The sequence below is a fragment of the Hemiscyllium ocellatum genome, chromosome 30, assembly GCF_020745735.1.
Source record: "Hemiscyllium ocellatum isolate sHemOce1 chromosome 30, sHemOce1.pat.X.cur, whole genome shotgun sequence".
NCBI lineage: Eukaryota > Metazoa > Chordata > Chondrichthyes > Orectolobiformes > Hemiscylliidae > Hemiscyllium > Hemiscyllium ocellatum.
Genome location: NC_083430.1, coordinates 26,973,384 through 26,992,876, shown reverse-complemented (window position 1 = coordinate 26,992,876; position 19,493 = coordinate 26,973,384). Strand labels below are relative to the sequence as shown.

General features: G+C 37.9%; 1 protein-coding gene across 2 annotated transcripts in view; it reads left to right on the top strand.

The window, feature by feature from the left end:
• Nucleotides 1-19,493, top strand: part of ago4 (argonaute RISC component 4) — a 104,951-nt gene that overhangs the window by 51,463 nt on the left and 33,995 nt on the right. Inside the window, exons 6-10 of one of the 2 annotated variants that reach the window (XM_060847567.1) lie at nt 3,193-3,327; nt 5,951-6,038; nt 10,084-10,231; nt 11,931-12,050; nt 13,306-13,434. In XM_060847567.1, coding sequence (XP_060703550.1) covers nt 3,193-3,327; nt 5,951-6,038; nt 10,084-10,231; nt 11,931-12,050; nt 13,306-13,434 — 620 coding nt within the window. Of the gene's footprint in view, nt 1-3,192; nt 3,328-5,950; nt 6,039-10,083; nt 10,232-11,930; nt 12,051-13,305; nt 13,489-19,493 lie in introns of both variants that reach the window. The other variant, XM_060847566.1, reaches the window with a different exon arrangement.

The following is a 19,493-nucleotide window of genomic DNA, read 5'->3' as shown; positions in this document are numbered from 1 at the left end:
GAATGCTGATAGTCTTATCCTTTTTTTATTTTTATCACAAAATCTGAGCCAATACTGTGTGGATGAATTGTGGATGTTTTGTATAGAGATGGAAAATCTCCATGGGGCAAAGGTGTGGTTTATTTCTTGATAAACAGTGACAGTGTGTTCAAAATGTGTCTATAAACTACTTTTGCAACGTCCAGTAGTGTGCAAAGCACTATGCAATTGCAAGTCCTTTTCACAGTGTCTAACAAATCTTCGAGAGTTTTGTTTTGAAGAGGTAACCAAGAGGATGGATGAGGGTAGGGCAATGAATGTTATCCATATGTGCTTTAGTAAGGCCTTTGACAAGGTCCCACATGGCAGGGTGATCATGAAGGTTTGATTGTGTGGGATCCAATGAGAGCTAGCTAATTGAATTCAAAATGGCTCAATGGTAAGAAGCAGAGGGTTGAAGGTTATTTCTTGGACTTGAGATATTGTGTTATAGGTAATCTTTAACTCACTCACCAGCTTGCTATATTCCTTTAATATGGGGTTCCTGTTCATTCATTCATAACCCTTTTTATTAACAAGTTAATTTCTATAACACTTTCTTTAACAAAACTGTGGTTCTGTAGTATATTTTACTATCCAAATTTAAAAACAACCTTTTCAAGCCCATTACTGCATTTTCACACCTTTATCAGCCCTTGCTTTAAGCAGTTTTTGTTTACCTCTGAATAAGTGGAGCATATGGAACAATTCCATACCCATCCAGTCTCCATAAAACATTATAATATTAATCAGTCCTTACCAATCATCTGGACCCAAATAGAATTAAGTACCTGTTAAATATCTTTTAACTGGACCATTATCCCTTTTAAGAAACAAACTGACAAAACAGCACTTCCATGAAATTGCATGAGTGAATGAAACTCATTTCTGGTGAATAGTAAATAAATCTCTCAACGAGGCTGTAGTAATCCGTTTAACTGACCCTCCGAAGAGCATCCACCCAGTCCTATTCCCCTACTCTATTACTCTACATTTAACTCTAAGTAATGCATCTAACCTACACCCCCCTGAAAACTGTGGGCAATTTAGCATGGCCAATTCATATAATATGTACTTGTTTTGATTGTGGGAGGTAACTGGAGTATCTGGAGGAAACCCAAGCAGACACTACAAGAATGTGCAAGCTTGATACAGACAGTTGCTTGATGCTGGAATCAAACCCAGGTCTCTGCTCTGTCAGGCATCAGTGCTAACCACTGAGCCACCATGCTGCCCCACTTATTTAGAGCATATAGGCCTAGTATTTTTACTGACATTTACTAACTTAAAACACAAAAGGGCTAATACCTAATTCTGCAATCAGACTGGACAGACAGCCCATCAAAAGTAGCAGCTAGCACTTAGCACATTTTAACCCATCTCTTGTCTCCCAGGACAGAAGCCTTTCAAACATTTGTATACTATAGATAAAAAAATGTAACACCATATTAATGGAATCTTAACATATATAAGAACGGTGTATAAATGGACTGTTGGAAGAATTGTATTTCGGGATTGTATTGCTGCCTCAGATCTATGCTGTGATTACTGAATAAAAAAGGCTATTTTTGCAGTTACTGATTTTGGACATTATTTGAACACGATCCCACAGACTGGAGGTCTATGACTAATGGTATGACACAGATCAGTGCTGCGACCTTTTGTTATTTACACAAATGATCTATGTGTGAATGTACAAGGCATGATTAGTAAGTTTGTGGAAGAAGTAAGTTTGTACAAAATTAGGAAGAATTGTTGATGGTGAGGAAGGTTATTAAAAATTAGAGGTATCTGGATTGGATGAGGAAGTGAGCTGAGGATTGGCAAATGCAATTCAGTACAGATAAGTATGTGGTGTTGCACTTTAGAAATCTTACCTTAGTTTGACTTGCCACAGTAAATGGTAAGGTCCTGAGGTGTGTTGTGGAACAAAGGGACTAGGAGTACAAGTACATAGTTTTATGAAACCCGCTACACAGACTGGGTCGTGAAGAAGACATTTAGCATGCTGACCTTCCTCGATTGAGGCATTGAGTATGGGAGTTAGGATGTTATGTTGTAATTGTATAAGGTTCCAACCTGAAACCTTGACTCCTCTTCTCTGCTGCTTTACCTGCTGTGCTGTTTCCAGCTCCACTGACTCTCCAGCATCTGCAATTTCAAAGTCGCTGGTGAGGCCACACTTGAAGCATTGTGTACAATTTTGATCACTTTATTAGGAAAGATGCAGCTAACCTGGAAAGGGTGTGAAGAAGAATTAAGAGGATGTTGCCAGGACTATTAGGCCTGAGTTATGGAGAGAGGTTGGGCAGGCTAGGACTTTATTCCTTGGAACGTAGGAAAATGAGGGATGATCTTTTTGAGGTGTACAAAATCATGAGGGGCATGGATAGGATGAAGGCATGTAGTCTTTGTTTTCCAGGGATGGGGGAATTGAAAACTAGAAGGCATAGGTTGAAGGTGAGCATGAAAAGAAGGACCTGATGTGCAGTGTCTTCATGCAGGGAGTGTTGGGTGCATGGAATGGGCTGCTAGAGAAAGTGGTTGAGGCAGGTACAATAGCAACATTTTTAAAAAAAAAGACACTTTGGAGGTAGGCAATTGGAACTAGCTGAGTGATCACCACAGTCAGTGTGGAACAGTTTGGGCTGAAGGGCCTGTTTCCATGCTGTATTACCCTATAACTCTGTAATTTGAATATCCATTGTTTACTTTTGAAAAGATTGCGTTACTCTGCTTTCTTTTGCCACAGAGTAAACCTTTGATCTCTAAATATTGTGCTTGTGCCTTCGTTAACTTGTTTGAGGAACATTATGTAAATTAAGGAATGTTTTGACACTTGGAGATACGCATGTATATTTTTAGGCTAGGTTTTTCAGTGTGAAAGAGAACTTTTGAGTCTTTTGAATAATTTTGTGTGCACATCACAGCTGGTTTTCTGTTTTTGTTTAGGGTGGAAAAAGGAAGTTTAGACACATTCCCAAACCATCTCCCAATATTGTCTCCATTTATCTGTTGAGCATGAAGAGCTTTCAGGGCTGGCACCATACTCCTGCGATCAGAAGGCCATCAGTGGCCGCGATGTGCTCTGAAAACTGGAGAATTTAATTACTTATGAAACCTGAGTTGATTTTAAAGTTCCAAGGAAAGTGATTATTGTCTTGTCTCTTCCAGTATCTGCAACAGCATTTTACAGAGCTCAGCCAGTAATTGAGTTCATGTGCGAGGTACTAGACATTCAGAACATCAATGAGCAAACCAAACCACTGACTGACTCTCAGCGTGTTAAGTTTACCAAAGAAATAAGAGGTAATGTGTTTAGTCCAAAGGCATTATTTAAAGCTTTTTAAGAAGCAATTTTGTTATCAGAATTCTCTGTACTGAAAATATTCTGCTGTTTAAAGGAGGGGTGATTTGATTTTTGTTAAGCTCTGAGTTTGAGTTCAATTATTTTTAATTCCATTGTTTTTATTAAACCTTTTAAAATCCAATGAAGCACTTTTTTTTAGTTGTGATATAATTGACAACTATCTCAACTGATCAGTGTTACATTTTGCAAAGTATGTTTCTTAAATCTTTAATTGCATAAGTTCCATATGTATATATGAAACATTATGGAATGAACAGCTTATGTTTTCAAGCTGTAGAATTTTGAACATGAATTCTGCTCTAAGATACATTTGATATATTTTGTTGGTTGTGTACACAGCAAATTCTGAGCAGTTTGTCTAATGAAATGTAAGGCATAAAGTTATGGAATATTGTTTCCATCAATTCCAAGTTTTTAAAATACAAGATGAGAGAATGCACTGTACAGCAGCATAATGTTAATTTATTAATGGAGTCCTTATTAAAATAATCTAATTCTCTCATTTGAAGTGATGTGCTGTATGTGTTTGGTTTACCAAATCTTATGTGAACAATATACATTCTGATAAATTCTGTAAAGATTTTGAACAAAAATGTTGCTGACTTTTCTTATGATAAAAGTTTGTATTATCACTTGAAACTTGGGAGTGTTAACCATACACCAGGCCTCTTCTGTGCTATTGACAGGTACCCTATGAACATACAGTAATGCCACTGTCATTGCAGTGGCTATGCTATGTGCTTGAAATGCTACCTTTCAAAATATCTTTATTTTCTGCAGGGATCTATACTACAATGGTTCTTATGAGTAACAATAGAATCCTAGAGATGTACAGCATGGAAACAGACCCTTCAGCACAACTTGTTCTTGCCAACCAGATATCTCATCCCAATCTAGTCCCACCTGCCAGCACCTGGCCCATATCCCTCCAAACCCCTCCTATTCATATACCCATCCAGATGCCTTTTAAATGTTGCAATTGTACCAGCCTCCAGCACTTCCTCTGGAAGCTCATTCCATACGTGTACTACCCTCTGCATGAAAAGTTGCCCCTTAGTCTCTTTTATATCTTTCCCCTCACCTTAAACCAAAGCCCTCTAGTTCTGGACTCCCTGACCACAGGGAAAGGACTTTGTTTATTTATCCTATCCAAGCCCCTCATGATTTTAAACCTTATATGAAGGTCACCTGTCAGCCTCTGACATTCCAGGGAAAACTGCCCTAGCCTATTCAACCTCTCCCTATAGCTCAAATCCTCCAACCCTGGCAACATTCTTGTAAATCTTTTCTGAACCCTTCCAAGTTTCACAACGTCCTTCCGAATAGGAAGGAGACCAGAATTGCACGCAATATTCCAACAGTGGCCTAACCAATGTCTTGTACAGCTGTAACATGACCTCCCAACTTATGTACTCAATGCTCTGACCAATAAAGGAAAGCATACCTAACGCCTCTTCTATGCTCTCTACCTGCGACTCCACTTCCAAGGAGCTGTGAACCTGCACTCCAAGGTCTCTTTGTTCAGCAACACACCTTAGGACCTTACCCTTCAGGATATAAGTCCTGCTAAGATTTGCTTTCCCAAAATGCAACCCTTCATATTTATCTAAATGAAACAGTATCCGCCACTCCTCAGTTCATTGGCCCATCTGATCAAGATCCCGTTGTAATGTAAGATAACCTTTTTCACTGTCCACTACCCCTCCAATTTTGGTGCCATCTGCAAACTTACTAACTATACGTCTTATGCTCCCATCCAAATCATTTATATAAATGATGAAAAGTAAAGGACCCAGCACCGATCCTTGTGGCACTCCACTGGTCACAGGCCTCCAGTCTGAAAAAACAACCTTCCACCACCACCCTCTGTCTTCTACCTTTTTGAGCCAGTTCTATAATCCAAAAGGCTAGTTTTCCCTGTATTTAGTGAGATATAACCTTGCTAACCAGTCTCCCATGGGGAACCTTATTGAGTGCCTTATTGAAGTCCATATAGATCGCATCCACTGCTCTGCCCTCATCAAAAAACTCTTATCAAGTTTGTGAGACACTTCCCACCCACAAAGCAATGTTGACTATCCCTAATCCGTCCTTGATTTTCCAAATACATGTACGTCCTGTCCATTAGGATTCCCTCCAACAATGCGCCCACCACCGACATCGGGCTCACTGGTCTATAGTTCCCTGGCTTGTCCTTACCACTTTTCTTATACAGTGGCACCACGTTAGCCAACCTCCAGTCTTCCAGGACCTCACTTATGACTATCTATGATACAAGTATCTCAGTAAGAGACTCAGCAATCACTTTCCTAGCTTCCCACAGCATTCGAGGGTACACCTGATCAGGTCCATGGGATTTATCCATCTTTTATGTATTTCTTGACATCCAGCACTTCTCCTCTGTAATATGGACACTTTTCAAGATGTCACCATCAATTTCCCTGCATTGCATATCTTCCATGTAGAAATGTGTAGTTGGAATTTTAAGACCGTTGTTTAGTTCAACTCAGTTGAATGTTTAACTATTCTAATGTTAGTCCTGTTGACCTGCTCGATTTCTAGGTCTGAAAGTGGAGGTGACTCACTGTGGACAGATGAAAAGGAAGTACAGAGTATGTAATGTTACCCGACGGCCGGCCAGTCACCAGACGTAAGTGTGCAATCCTGAATAATGTTCTGACAGTTTTTCATTTTTGCCTGGACCAGTAGAGCAAGCTTAAACGCCCAGAGTATAGTATTTAGAGAACTAAGCAAATGTTCTTCTATAAAACTAAATAAAATGTATGGATAAAGACTGGTATGCTTGATAGAATACATCCTACAGAATATCACATTTCTGATATATTATGTAGAAGTATTTGTGATGCAGGATTAACTTCTACCAAAAACCTTGAAATAGAGAAGAATTAGAAGGGACATAAGGAAAAGCCTTTTTACCCCAGAGAGGTGTCTACGTTTGGCTGAGGTGCAGATATTGAACTTGTTTAAAAGGAACCTGAAGCAGTGTAACCTGCAAGGCTGGGGAGTAGGTGCTGGAAAGTGGGACTAAAATGGGTGGCTCTTTTATTCAAATGGTTAGATTTAGATTCCCTACAGTATGGAAACAGGCCCTTTGGCCCAACAAGTCTACACAGATGATCTGAAGAGTAACCTGCCCAAACCCATTCTTTTACCCCAGACTAATGCACCTAACAACAGTCTGGGCAATTTAGCATGGCCAATTCACTTGACCTGCATGTCTTTCGATTGTGGAAGGAAACCGGAGCACCTGGAGGAAACCAGCACACTGGGAGAATGTGCAAACTCCACAGTCAGCTAGCTGAGAGGTTCCTGGCACTGTGAAGCAGCAGTGCTAACCACTGAGCCACTGTGTCACCCATAAACTAGTGTATACACTATGGGCTGAATGGTCTCTTTGTGCTGTGACTTTTCTATGATTCTACTGACAGGCAGAATGGAAGAGGAGGAGGAATATGCCGGATAGTGAGGATGATATAAAGACAATAGTGAGTCAGGATTTTGGCTTGGAAGATTTCAATGGTAATTAGGGTCAACCTAAAACAGAAAATGGTCACAGCAGTATGCTTTTAGATCCCCCTTAGTAATAGGTTGTTGAGCTATGCATTAGGCAAGAAACAGGTGAAGCAAAGTAATACTTGATAGTCTGTACAAAAATTAATCAAATTGGTGCAAATATTCAGGGAGATGAGTTTGAGGGTGCTGTTGTGACCATACCCCACTAAACGTTGTGGGAATGACTAGTTTTAAAGTCACCTATATAAAACTATTTTATATCTAGTTTTATGCCATGTGTCAGAGTTAGTTGTTAATCTCGTAGTGAAAGATCTGCTGTGCAAAAGTGATCATTATACATTTGAATTGTATACTAAGTTTGAAAATGACATACTATGGTCCCAAGCAAAAATCTTAAGTTTAAGCACCGGTTATTACATAGGTTTGCGTGGGAGAGGAGCCAAAGGTTGATTGCGTAAACAGACTAAAAGGTACGTGATTAAATATTTCCCATTGTTAGATTTAAGAAACAATTCAACATTTGACAAAAATGCATTTCATTTTAATAACAAAGCAGCAATCAGCAAGAAAGATCCAAGTGCAGCTTTTTGAGGATAGCAATAGGTTAAAAGAAAAGACTTGTAATGTTGCAACAAATGTTAGAAAGTGTGAGGATTGAAATGCTTAGAAGCCTGCACAGGGGAAACAAAAAGTTGATTTATAAAAAGAGAATAAACAAAGAGTAAACTAGCCAGGAATAAAAACTGATCGTAAACTTGAAGGCAACAAAAATAAATGCTGGTTCTTTAGAGACAGAAGAAACAATTATGGTGAACAAGGATATGGCAAAGATGTTGAGCACATACTTAGTCTGTTTTCACATTAGAGGACAAATTACAAACCAGGAATAGAGGATAACTAAGGAGCAGACAAGAGTTGAGGGAAAAGTACTGCATAAACCTCAGGGATTAAAATCCAACCAATCCTTAGGATTTTTTATTTAGTCATGGGATGTGGGTGTCATTTGGCTAGTCCAACGTTTATTGCCTATCCTAGTTGCCTTTGAGACCTGTCAATCAACCACTGTGGTCTATTTAGTGTCAGTATGGCAATGCAGTAGTTATTTTTTTTTTAATTTTAAAATGGTCTAAGAAGATTGGATGTTAGAAAACGTGACACTTCTATTTAAAGGAAAAAGGAAGGTGGAAAGAAAGGAACTATGGACCAGTTAGCCTCCCATCCACTATCGGGAAAATGTTGGAATCTATTCAGGTAGTTTAGTATTGTACTTAAGGGAGAAATTTCTTTACTCAGGGTTGTGAATCTTTGAACGTTTATTCCAGAATGCTGTGAATAATCCTCTGAGTATATTTAAGGCTGGGATCGGCAAATAAGAAATCAAATGTAAAGAGGAGCAATGTGAAACTGAGTTGTGCAGATGATCATTTTGAATAGTGGGGTCCTTTATAGTGATATTGCAAAGTTATGGAAACCAATTTTGTTGCCAGATGATTTAAAGGAGTAGAAAAGCATGAGCTATAGTTGTTGCTTACCTAACTGAAATATTGGTTGAGAGCTTGCCCTCGCTTGCCAATGTCATTTAATGGATTCTTAATGTGATAGTGGCAGGATTTCTGACCCTCTAGTTCTGGACCACAAAGCTGTTGGCCATTCACGTGGCTGGCAACTGTAGGCCCAGAGAACGTTGGATGGGAGCAGGGTGATATCATCTGGAAACACAGCAGTACCCTTTGAGAAATGTCATTGGAACTGTCTATCCAGATCAGTGCATTGGCAGATCCCAGTGAGGGCATGGCAATGGTAGTGGATGGATCTTGTCATGAAGGAGGGGAGATGTGTGGGGTGGGTGGATCTTCTCAGGGATGGGTGCCACTAGTGGTCAGAGGGGACCTACGATGGAGGTCCTATTTCTTAATTACCCCAACAGCTAAAGCTACTGCACCATTCATGTGCCCTAGATAAAATTAGAGCGGTGTGTTCATGAAGCTGTTAAGTGCCCATTCATTAGACGTTGCTAGGCGCATGGGTTTCCTCAGTGCCCCCACTGCTTATCCAGGCTAGACCATGGTGTTTAAATTAAAGTTCCCACTTTCAAAGACAGTGGAGAAACATATATCCAATCTGCGGACTCCTAATAGTTAAGATAAAGCATGGTTGTGAGTTTGTTCTTAAAGCTAGTTTTATCCATTTAAGTCTTGAATACTGTTCAAATTATTCAGTTAAATATTTAAAATTAATTTGAACAAAAATGAAGTCCGAATTTTTTTTTTTGATTTGTGAATCTATTCTGCATTCTTGTAGGAGCACTCGGCTGTGTGCAATGCATATTATCTATAACAGACTCCAGACAAGATCTTGGAACCAATATTTACACCTAGTTACTTATTGTACTGTTAAGTTTTAAAAAACGGTTAGTTTGCTATTTAATCCCAGGGCTTTACAAGAGTAGAATTTGCTCAACTGCTTTCTGAAAAAGTAAGGGTAAAGTTGCTGTATCCCACTGGACTATAGGGCTGTTCCATAGGCTGCTATAGAGGGAAATGACATGTGGTGACCCTCAGGTTATACCACCAAGTCAGGAGAGGAAGAGGTTGAGAAGGAAAATTCTGCATGGTCACCTCAGCCGGAGCTGGAATTTAATTCACGCTGGCATCACTGTGCAAACTCATTTTATTCATTTCTTACTGCTGAGAGTTAAATGTTTTATTTTCCAAATGTATCAGATTTGTCAAGTTTATTAATCTATTACTTATTTCTCACTTTTGTGATCTTTGACAATTAGTAATGGCATCCAATGTAATACACTGAGATACTTTTTTTGGACTATACTTGTTATAGGGAACTGAATATAGGTTCTAGATGTGTGCTTTCCCCTTTTCATATTGAAATCCTTAAGACAATCTTATTCATGGATCTCCTTCGATATTTATTAAAAATAACTAGCCTTGTCTATGTGCACTTTTTTTCCTTGAATTTTAAGATCAATTCCAGCCCAAAATGCCTCTAGCTATTCTTTTGTAACGCATTCTTTATTGATGCCTGCTTACGTATATATTTTTGAAACCATCTTCTTTGTTATATGCAGCTTTGCTTTGTGTTGTCCACTTAGCTTTGATTAGCACTGACCTGCCTCATGTTTGTTAATTATCTGCCTTTGCCAGGTTTCCTCTACAACTGGAAAATGGGCAAGCAATGGAATGTACAGTGGCACAATATTTCAAACAAAAGTATAATTTGCAACTTAAATATCCTCACCTACCTTGTCTACAGGTAGGGCAAGAGCAGAAGCACACCTATCTGCCACTTGAGGTAAGATTTGAAATGTAGGGATTTGTATACTTTAAGTGAAAAATTGTAAACTAATTGAATTGTTGGGGTCATCGGCATGTCCATATGTTTACTGTGCTCTATTAAAAATGTTAGTTTTAATTCTATTTTTATATAACATTTGCTTTTGATTAGTGTCATTACTTAATGCAAGAAAGAAAAGGTTTTCTGGTTTATGTTGCCAAAGTTTCTCTCTTTTTTTTAAAATCCAAAGTGGTAGATTTTCTTATCAGTATAAAGTTCCACAAGTCGTCACCCTATAATACTTCAAGTGGTCATTATTCATGTTGTCCATGTCAGCAGGTTATCCATTATCAGAGATGTTGCAGATGAGTTACAGCCTGATCTCGGGCAGTGTTCCCAAATGCAATTTATAAAGCACAAGATTCTAATCATCACTTTCTTTTCTTGTTCGTGGATGCTGTAGCCATCTGTTGCATTCCTAATGCTGACATGGCTGGCATTGGTTAACAGTACAGATTTATGTTTGAACTTGGGGAAAGACCTGGTTCATAAAATGCAAGTAGTGTTTTTAACTCTCAACTAAACTTTTAATGCCTAAGATGGCACAATTTTTAAACTTGAAAAAAGTTGTAAAATTCTTCTGAGTTGATGGATTGGGTGGCAAATGGTAAATAATATTTAATCCAGGAGCGTGGAGAGATTTTGTTTTTGTGGAAAATGAGGCAATACAAACCTAAGAGGTGCAGTCCTACAGAAGATGCAGATGTGTGTAAACTGTGCAGTCTGATAAGGTGCTTTTGAGAAAGAAATTTGGGATTCTGGGCTTCGTAAATGGAAGCGTAGAATACAAAAGCACGCAGGTTATGATGAAGTATTGTAAAACATTGGTTTGGCCTCAACAGGAGTATTGTGCATCACAGATTAGGAAGGTTGTTGAGGCTTTGGAGAGTGTACAGAAAAATGGTACAATGGTTCTAGTCCGATAGATAGATAGGAGAACCTAGGATTGTTTGCGAGAGAAGTGAATGTTAAGATTTGATACAGGTATTCAAAACTGTGTGAGATCTAGTCAGAGTAAATAAAGTGAAACTGTTCCCTTTGCAGAAGTGGTTGTAAACTACAGAATACCAATTTGGGACCAAAGACGACATGAGACCTTTTTTTTAAAAAAAAAAGTAATTTCAGTTGACTGTCAAAAGGACATTGGGTAAGCACCGGGGACATAGAACTGGCTGGATGTTTCTTGCAGAGTGCAGATGCAGCAAACGCAAGCTGAAAGATTGCCTCTATCCTGTAAACATTCTAGAATTCTAAGCAAAATGCTTTTCAAAAACTGCTTGTAGCTGACTTCTGAATTCATATCTTAGTTAAAATTTCCCTTTCTACAAATTTTTTAAAAATCATTTACGTAGTGGTAGTGATAAAAGTATTTGAAATAAGTGTTTTTCCCCTGTCCTTTTACATCCATGAAGTTACATACACTCAAAAGGCATTAATGTGTGGAAGTAGAGACAAATGTACAGTTGAGTGGTCTGCGTAATTTAAACCATGTGTAATTGCCAAATATCTTGTCACACTTCTCACGTGATATTGTGCATGATAACAGTTTAATTGAGGAAAAGTATCCATTGATACAGTACATATTGTGCGCTGTTTCATATAAGGCTTGTTTAAAATTAACTTGTTAAATTCATTGTTTCTAAATTTCCATTTGAAGGTATGTAACATTGTAGCAGGGCAGCGCTGTATCAAGAAACTAACAGACAATCAAACGTCAACCATGATCAAAGCTACAGCACGATCAGCGCCCGATCGACAAGAGGAGATTAGTCGTCTGGTGAGTGAGTTTGTTTTTTTAAAATGAAAATTCAATTTCTGGTGCAGGTTCACCTAGAGCTAAACTGACTAGTAAATCATATTGGAAATAGAAACTTACCATTTGTGTTCCAAAATGTGTAATTGGAAACAAGCAGCTTTTTAAAACCTGATTTTGAATTTGAAGAGATGTCTTCAATGCTGAAGAATGAAGACTGATGAGTTATTTGTTTAATTCCTGATCTTTGAATGAACTGGTCACCAGTTTGTGCAATAGTCCTGATTGAGACAAGGAAAAGATATCATTCAAGATTCCAACATCTATTTAATGATTTCTGTTGAATGCCTACCTATAAGGCTGTGGTTTGATAATACCTTCATATCTGTGCATAGCCAAAATGATAATTCTTCTCAAGATCTGCCAGCATCTGAGGGATTTACCCTTTGAAAGAAAATAGGAAGGGGAAAAAAAATCAAACTTTTGGTGCAAGGTGATGCTTTTGAACTATTTCAAGCTGAAGAAGCAGACTTTTTTAAAGTCTAGTAGCCCTTCTGAATAAGATTTGAGTGAAGCATCACTACTACAAATCCAAACCAATAGAAGTTCTAGAAGATGCATCTTTCTAAATTATTAAATGTCACGAATTCCTAAAACTGCAGATGATTTAATTAAACTAGCAACAATGTGTCCCTTAAATTTAAGGGCTAAAGTGCAGTCTGCATTTTAGAAAATTGTGCTTTTTCTGTTCAATCATTGTTAACTTTTTTTTGCCAGTGTTGTTGCGTACCCTTCTCATTTAAACATTATTTATAAAAATGAGAGTTTACTTTCTTTTTTGCTGTATGCAGTGATCATCACCTTGGAATAAGAATGCAAAAATTTGTATGATAATCTGTTAGATTTGGACCAAATTTCACTGCTCCTGTACAATGATTGATTGATTGGTGCTGTTGAATCTCTGCTGAGTTTTTTATACCCCCAATTGCAATACACTTCCTGTTGCTCTCTTAAACCATGGGACTGTTCAAATGTAAACACCTGAAAAGATAGTCTGTTTTATTTCTGCAAATCTGGGGATATCTGAGCTTTTGCAGTCACACATTGTTGTGCAAGATCAGAAGTACCCAATATATGCTTCCTTTGGATACTTGTCAAGTTGTTCAAATGGTATGAAGCATACCTATTCGCCTACAATTGGATGCAACTTAGTTATTTTAGCAGGAACATTTTAAAAATAATTTTTGGTATCACTGTGTGCCTTGTTTTTTTTTGAAAGGTGAAGAGTAACAGTATGATTGGCGGGCCAGATCCATATCTAAAGGAGTTTGGTATTGTCGTTCATAATGAAATGACTGAAGTTACAGGTCGAGTGCTGCCTGCACCGATGCTCCAGTATGGAGGCAGGGTAAGTCTGATGTTGGACGGAAGCAGCTGGAATTGTGAATGCACAGGACTTGAAGTAAGTGATATAGCACACTGCTATGCAATATGTATGAGCTATACAGCAAAACTATTTTAAGCAAAAGTATTTACCAGCAACTGTTTAATTCTGGCAAGTTAAAATTCTTGCCTCATTTGGGAACTGTTACTCTGCTATATTTGACAGTGTCCAAAGTATTGTCCAAAGTAGATTTCATGTTGCACTTAAGATTTCTTTTGCTCGTGGGAGTGATAAAAGAGCTATTATTTCTGAGGAAAGAAAATATGTTGGTTGCAAAAGTTTTTCTTAAGCCATTTCTATGAAGTAGGTTTTTTAAAAATTATTTTCAACTTGCTACTAATTTCAGTGTCTAATCAAAAACTTGGAGCTGTTTCCATTATCTTACGGTATTACATCATATTGCATGATGATGCAAATCAGTTTTCTTTGGACAGGGAAACAGCTTGGTTATGCACATTGGGCAAGTACTTATTTTGACAACTGATATTTGTATTTTAACCAGTTAATTTCACATTGAAATTTTAGGGGAGAAAAATGCTCCAAGGGAGACTTGTCTTACCACAACATACATTAGAATTTTTAGTTTCAGGTTGGAAGTATTTCATTATTCCATACAAATTGATATTCCCTTTATAAATCAGTTCTACATTGTGGGTTAAAGGGGCCTCCTGTTTTCATTTTGCATGTGGAAATAATATTTCTAGTTTATACCTGTAATTCTTAGCTGTTAACATGAAGTAGCAAATTTAATTCTAATCGCACAAATAGAACCTGCCATTTAAGCACTTAATTTTGAAACCAATCCAATTTTTTTTAGATGGGGTGTTTGAATTGCATGAGTATGCCTTTGTTACAATAGTTAAAAATCACAACACCAGGTTATAGTCCAACAGGTTTGATTGGAAGCACAGTAGCTTTCGGAGCAACGTTCCTTCATCAGGTGATAGTGGAGGGCTCATTTGTTACAATACACTCCTTAAGGCAAATTTCTATTATGAAGATAGCAGTCTATATCAAACAGTGCACTCAACTGATTGGATACAGACACTGAAGTGTGTACCGTAGTGTTTCTTCTTGGTAGCAACTGAAATCAAGCAAGCTGCTTCAGTTGTGGCCTGTCATGTTCAAACATATAGCAGTTGCAAACTGCAAAAGATTAAAAATAGTTGGGACCCAGTAGGATTTGCGAATTTCACTTTTTTTTTTGTTCCAAGTGAAGTCATTGATGCAGATTTCATTTATAAACTTCAAGTTTCATTCACTTCTCACTTTTTGCATTGCCCTCCACATACAAAAGGTTAGAAAGACAATAGGTCAATTTCAGAGGTTTACCATGTGCAAATTCTCTTTTTTCCAAATTCCTGTTGTCCATTCTGCCCCAGTGGCCATCTTTGCCCCTGCAGATGTTGCTTGTGCATTGCTTTCATTTGTGCACAAGCTCATGTTCTTTTAAGATCGGATTGCTTCAGACAATTAAATTTTTATGACAGTTTCTGGTAGATTTGCAAAATGTGTTTCTATTAAACACAAGCCCATTCTAATTTTTGTAAATGGTTTAAAATTTTGTGTAGTTGGTTAATGTGTCTTTGTTCTGTCATGCACCAGAAGATTTTTTTCATTCTATCAGAGCTTCCAGAGAATGCTGGATTAATTTCCGTTTAGTGTCTGAATGCAAGATTGTGCTGATATGAGGAAAGCATGCTAGAGAATCTCTTATTCTTTGGCCTTGCTTTGATATTCTTCCAGTGAGAGACTGAACACCAGAGCATTAAAGGTGCTTTGCATCAGACCAAATATTTGGAATTTGTCTTTGTCAGTAAAGTATCACTGCTAAGTCAATTCCAAACACTATTTTGAATTTACCTAAACTAGCAATTCTGCAAGTATTGCCCAACTAGGTTTCTTTTATTTGAATACATTGGTTCAACGATTGGTCTTTCTGTGTTTACTTTTGTTAGTTTTTAAAAATACATTAATGTATTAGCATAATGCCTAAATCTTTGTGTGTGTGTCTATTGCTGAGGTATGTCTGTTTGAGGTTTCTTGCTGCATGGAAGGCAATGAACTCATCCACCAGACCTGTAGCAAATGCATTCATTTGCTGGTCCAGAGAAGAATTTATGAAAAATAGTTAAGGAAATTATGGTATAGCTTCTGGGAGAAAAGGGATCTCTTCAAAAAGAAATTTTCTGATTAGTGTACAAATCTTGAATATTTTCTCTAATGAAGTTAACAGTGAGAAATCATCTTTTATGGGTGAGTAGTTGTTGAGGCGACTTGGAAACTGGAATATTTCTCCTTAACCATCAATTCTCTAAGGATATAAATTGGAACAGTATTAAACTACACTGCCATGTTGAACCTGCTCAACCATTCAGTAAGGTCATGGATGATTTTCCTATTTTATCTCCTATTTTCCTATTCCTTAATTCCTCTTTTTATTTCAGAAGTCTATTGATATAAATCTTCAATATGCTTAATGACCTGAACTCTAACAACCATTTTGAGTAGAGAGCAGCAAAGATTCACAACCTTATGAAGAAATTTCTTCTGCCTTTTAAATGGCTGGCCCCTAATCCCAAGAGCTTGATTCAAACTGTCCAGCCAGGGGCAGTGGCTTCAGCATCTACTCTTTGATGCCTTTTTGAGAACTTGCTGTGCTTCAAGATATTGGTCAGTGGTGTGATTTTTAAAATCGGTCTTAACAGCACCATGCTCTATCCAACTGAGCTCTGCTTGAGAACTAAAGGAAGTATGGAATAGAAATATTCAAAAGTGTAAAAAGCATTAGATACAACAGAACTGTTGCTGCTAGGAGATCAACAGAATGAAAATTTTTAGTTGTCAAAAATATCCAAAGCAACAAAGACAAATTATCTCCTGCAACAAATTAGGATCATGAATGTACTGCCAAAAAATGTAGAGGAAATAATAAGTCATTTACCTTCAGAAAGAAATTGAGTGCAGATATATTTAATTTACGGGTGTACTACAAAAAGTGGGAGAATGCATTGGCATTATAAGCTGAATGGCTAGCTGGTTTGTTTCTATATCTGTTCTTTGGGTGCACAGCTGAGAGACCTAATGATTGTTGTGCCTTATCATTATGCTGTTTTTAAAATAGAACGTGACAATTTTTTTAAAATGTCAACTTCTTTGGGTTTTATCTTTTTATCTGGCCTGACATATGTGGTGTCAGTTATATTCCAAGCATTTTTAATATTGAACTGAATTTAAAAACCAGCAAAGAATGACTTAAAAATTAATGAGGGGACAATTAGGGAGAAAGTCAGCCTGAAACCAAAAAAAAATGTAGCGAGGGTTCCTACAATATTTTAAAAGGTTCTTAATCTTGTAAAAGTGAGCGTTGGTTCCATAGAAAGTGAATCTAGGGAGTTTGACAAATGTAGGATAGAGATTAAAATAAATCGAGCAGATATTTTGCATCTGACTTTACTATAGGAGATACAAGTAACAATCCAGAAGCAATCTAAATTTGGAAACAAAAGGGAGGGGGAAGTTGTAGGGAAATTTATAACCATGAGGAAACTGAGTAAATATTAGATCTGCCAAGTGCCCAGATCTTAATGATTTCACCTTAGGATCTTAAAAGAAATGGCAAGTGAGATAGACGATGCATTGGTTTCTGTGTACCAAAACACTCTAGATTCTTGAAGATCCAATTAGTTTGGAAAATAGCAAATGTAACAACTTTATTCAAAAAAGGGAGAGACTGAAAGCTAGAAGCTACTGACCAGTTTCTTAACTTTCGTCATAGGGAAAATGTTAGAAGCATTGGTACACAAGTTATAGCAGGACACTTGGTTAAGCTCGAGGTAATGCAGCAGAGTCCACATGGTTTTGAGAGAGAAATCATGTTTAGGCAATCTGTTTAGAATTGGCTGAGAAAGTAACTTGCTGTGGACAAAAGATGGTATACTGTATTTAGATTTTCAGAAAACCTTTGTGGCAATTTATCAAATGCTTTGTGAAAAACAAAAGCTCCTGATGTGGGAGGTAGCATAATGGTGTGTATAAAAGATTGGTTAACAGGAAGCAGAGTGTAGGCATAATTGGGGTCTTTGTCAGGTTGACTTGATGTACAAGTGGTGTGCCTCAGGAATTCGTTTTGGAACACGGTGGCTCAAGGGCAGCACGGTGGCTCAGTGGTTAGCACTGCTGCCTCACAGCACCAGGGTCCCAGGTTTGATTCCAGCCTCAGGTGATTGTGCAAACTCCACACAGACATTCTCCCCATATCTGCGTGGGTTTCCTCCCACAGTCCAAAGACGTGCAGGTAAGGTGAATTGCCATGCTAAATTGCCCATAGTGTTCGATGCATTAGTCGGAGGGAAATTGAGCTAGATGGGTTACTCTTCGGAGGGTCGGTGTGGACTTGTTGGGCCAAAGGGCCTGGTTTCCACACTGTAGAGAATCTAATCTAATCATCTGTTTACAATTTACGTAAATGACTTTGAAAAGGATCTGATGATAAAAATCTTGGAGCACGAATAAACTATTTGGCCCTTCTCTGCCTGTTCTGCTATTCATTGTGATCATGGCTGATCATCAACTTGGTACCCTGTTCCTGCTTTCTCTCTCTATGCCTTTTAGCCCCAGGAGCTATACCTAACTCCTTGAAAAACACAAAATGTTTTGGCCTTGACCACTTTCTGTGGTGGAGAATTCCACGGTCACACCGCTCTGGGTGAAGAAATTTGAATAAAACAACGGTATTTTTAGGCCAAATTTGTTGATGACAATAGTGTAGAAGTAAGTTATGCAATGGAGTATAATATGGCTGAATATGAAATCGTTAGTTAGTAGAAAGACTATCGAAGCATGTTATCTAAATGGTGAAGATTGCAGCATTGAGGTGCTGAGGATCTAGGTATCCTAATTCATGATTTTCAAAAGGCTAATATACAGGTACAGCATGTAATTAGGAAAGCTAATGGAATGTTATTTATTATGAAGGGTATTGAATACGGGGTAGGCAGTCTTAATTCACGCAGGACATTAGTGAGACCCCATTTGGAGTACTGCTATAACATCAGAAGGATGTAAATGCATCGGAAACTACTCTATCATTTACTAGACTTTTACTTTTGAATTAATTCAATTTTGTATTATGAGGAAAGGTCAGACAAGCTAAGTTTGTGTGGTCTTTCTAATAATAAAATGCGACTTAATTGAATCACAAGATCTTGGAGGGGCTTGTTGATGCATAGAGGGTGTTTTCTCTTGGGAAGAAATCTAGAATAAAGGATCACAATTCTTGTTGGGGGATGGGAAAGAGTTGAGGTGAAATTTATTTTTCTGTATGAGTCGTGAATTTTTGGAACACTGTGTTCCTGAAGGGGTGATGACTGCAGAGTTTTTGAATATATTCAAAGCAGAGCTGAATATATTCTTGGTAAACAAGGGGGTGAAAGATTATCTGGGGTAAGTGTGAATGTGGAGTTGAGCTTGGGGTCAAATCAGCCATGATTTTACTAAATAGTGGAGCAGGCTTTGAGTGAAGAAATTCCTCTTCTCAATCCAAAATGGTCTGTCTGCCCACCAGGGTAACATCATCCCTAGGCTGAATGGCTTACTCCTGCTCCCTGTTGGAATGTTTTATATTGAGTGTTTTCTTTTGGTGGGGAGTGACAAGTGGCAGTAGTAATGCAAGGATAGTCAAGGACAGTGATTTAGCTTTGTAATGGTTTGCTTTTTCTGTGATCTTTGACTTTATGGGTTCTCAAATTTGAGCCCCAATTGTCAACATGGGCTTTCTCCTATAATTTTAGGTATGGGGCTTTAAACAAAAAAGAATTGCTGTTGAGCACAAGCGTGCAGTGGTAAGTTAACTGCATTCTGTGCCATTGTTTGCTAGCAGACCATGCGAGAGAGGTAGAAAGAAGTGGGCTTGAGTTCACACAAATCAATTTATGTAGTTTTTCAATTCAAAGGGGAGCCACAATTCTTTTAAACTTGACCAGAAAGGTTGCAGTTTGATTAGTGGTGTTCGGCTTCATCTT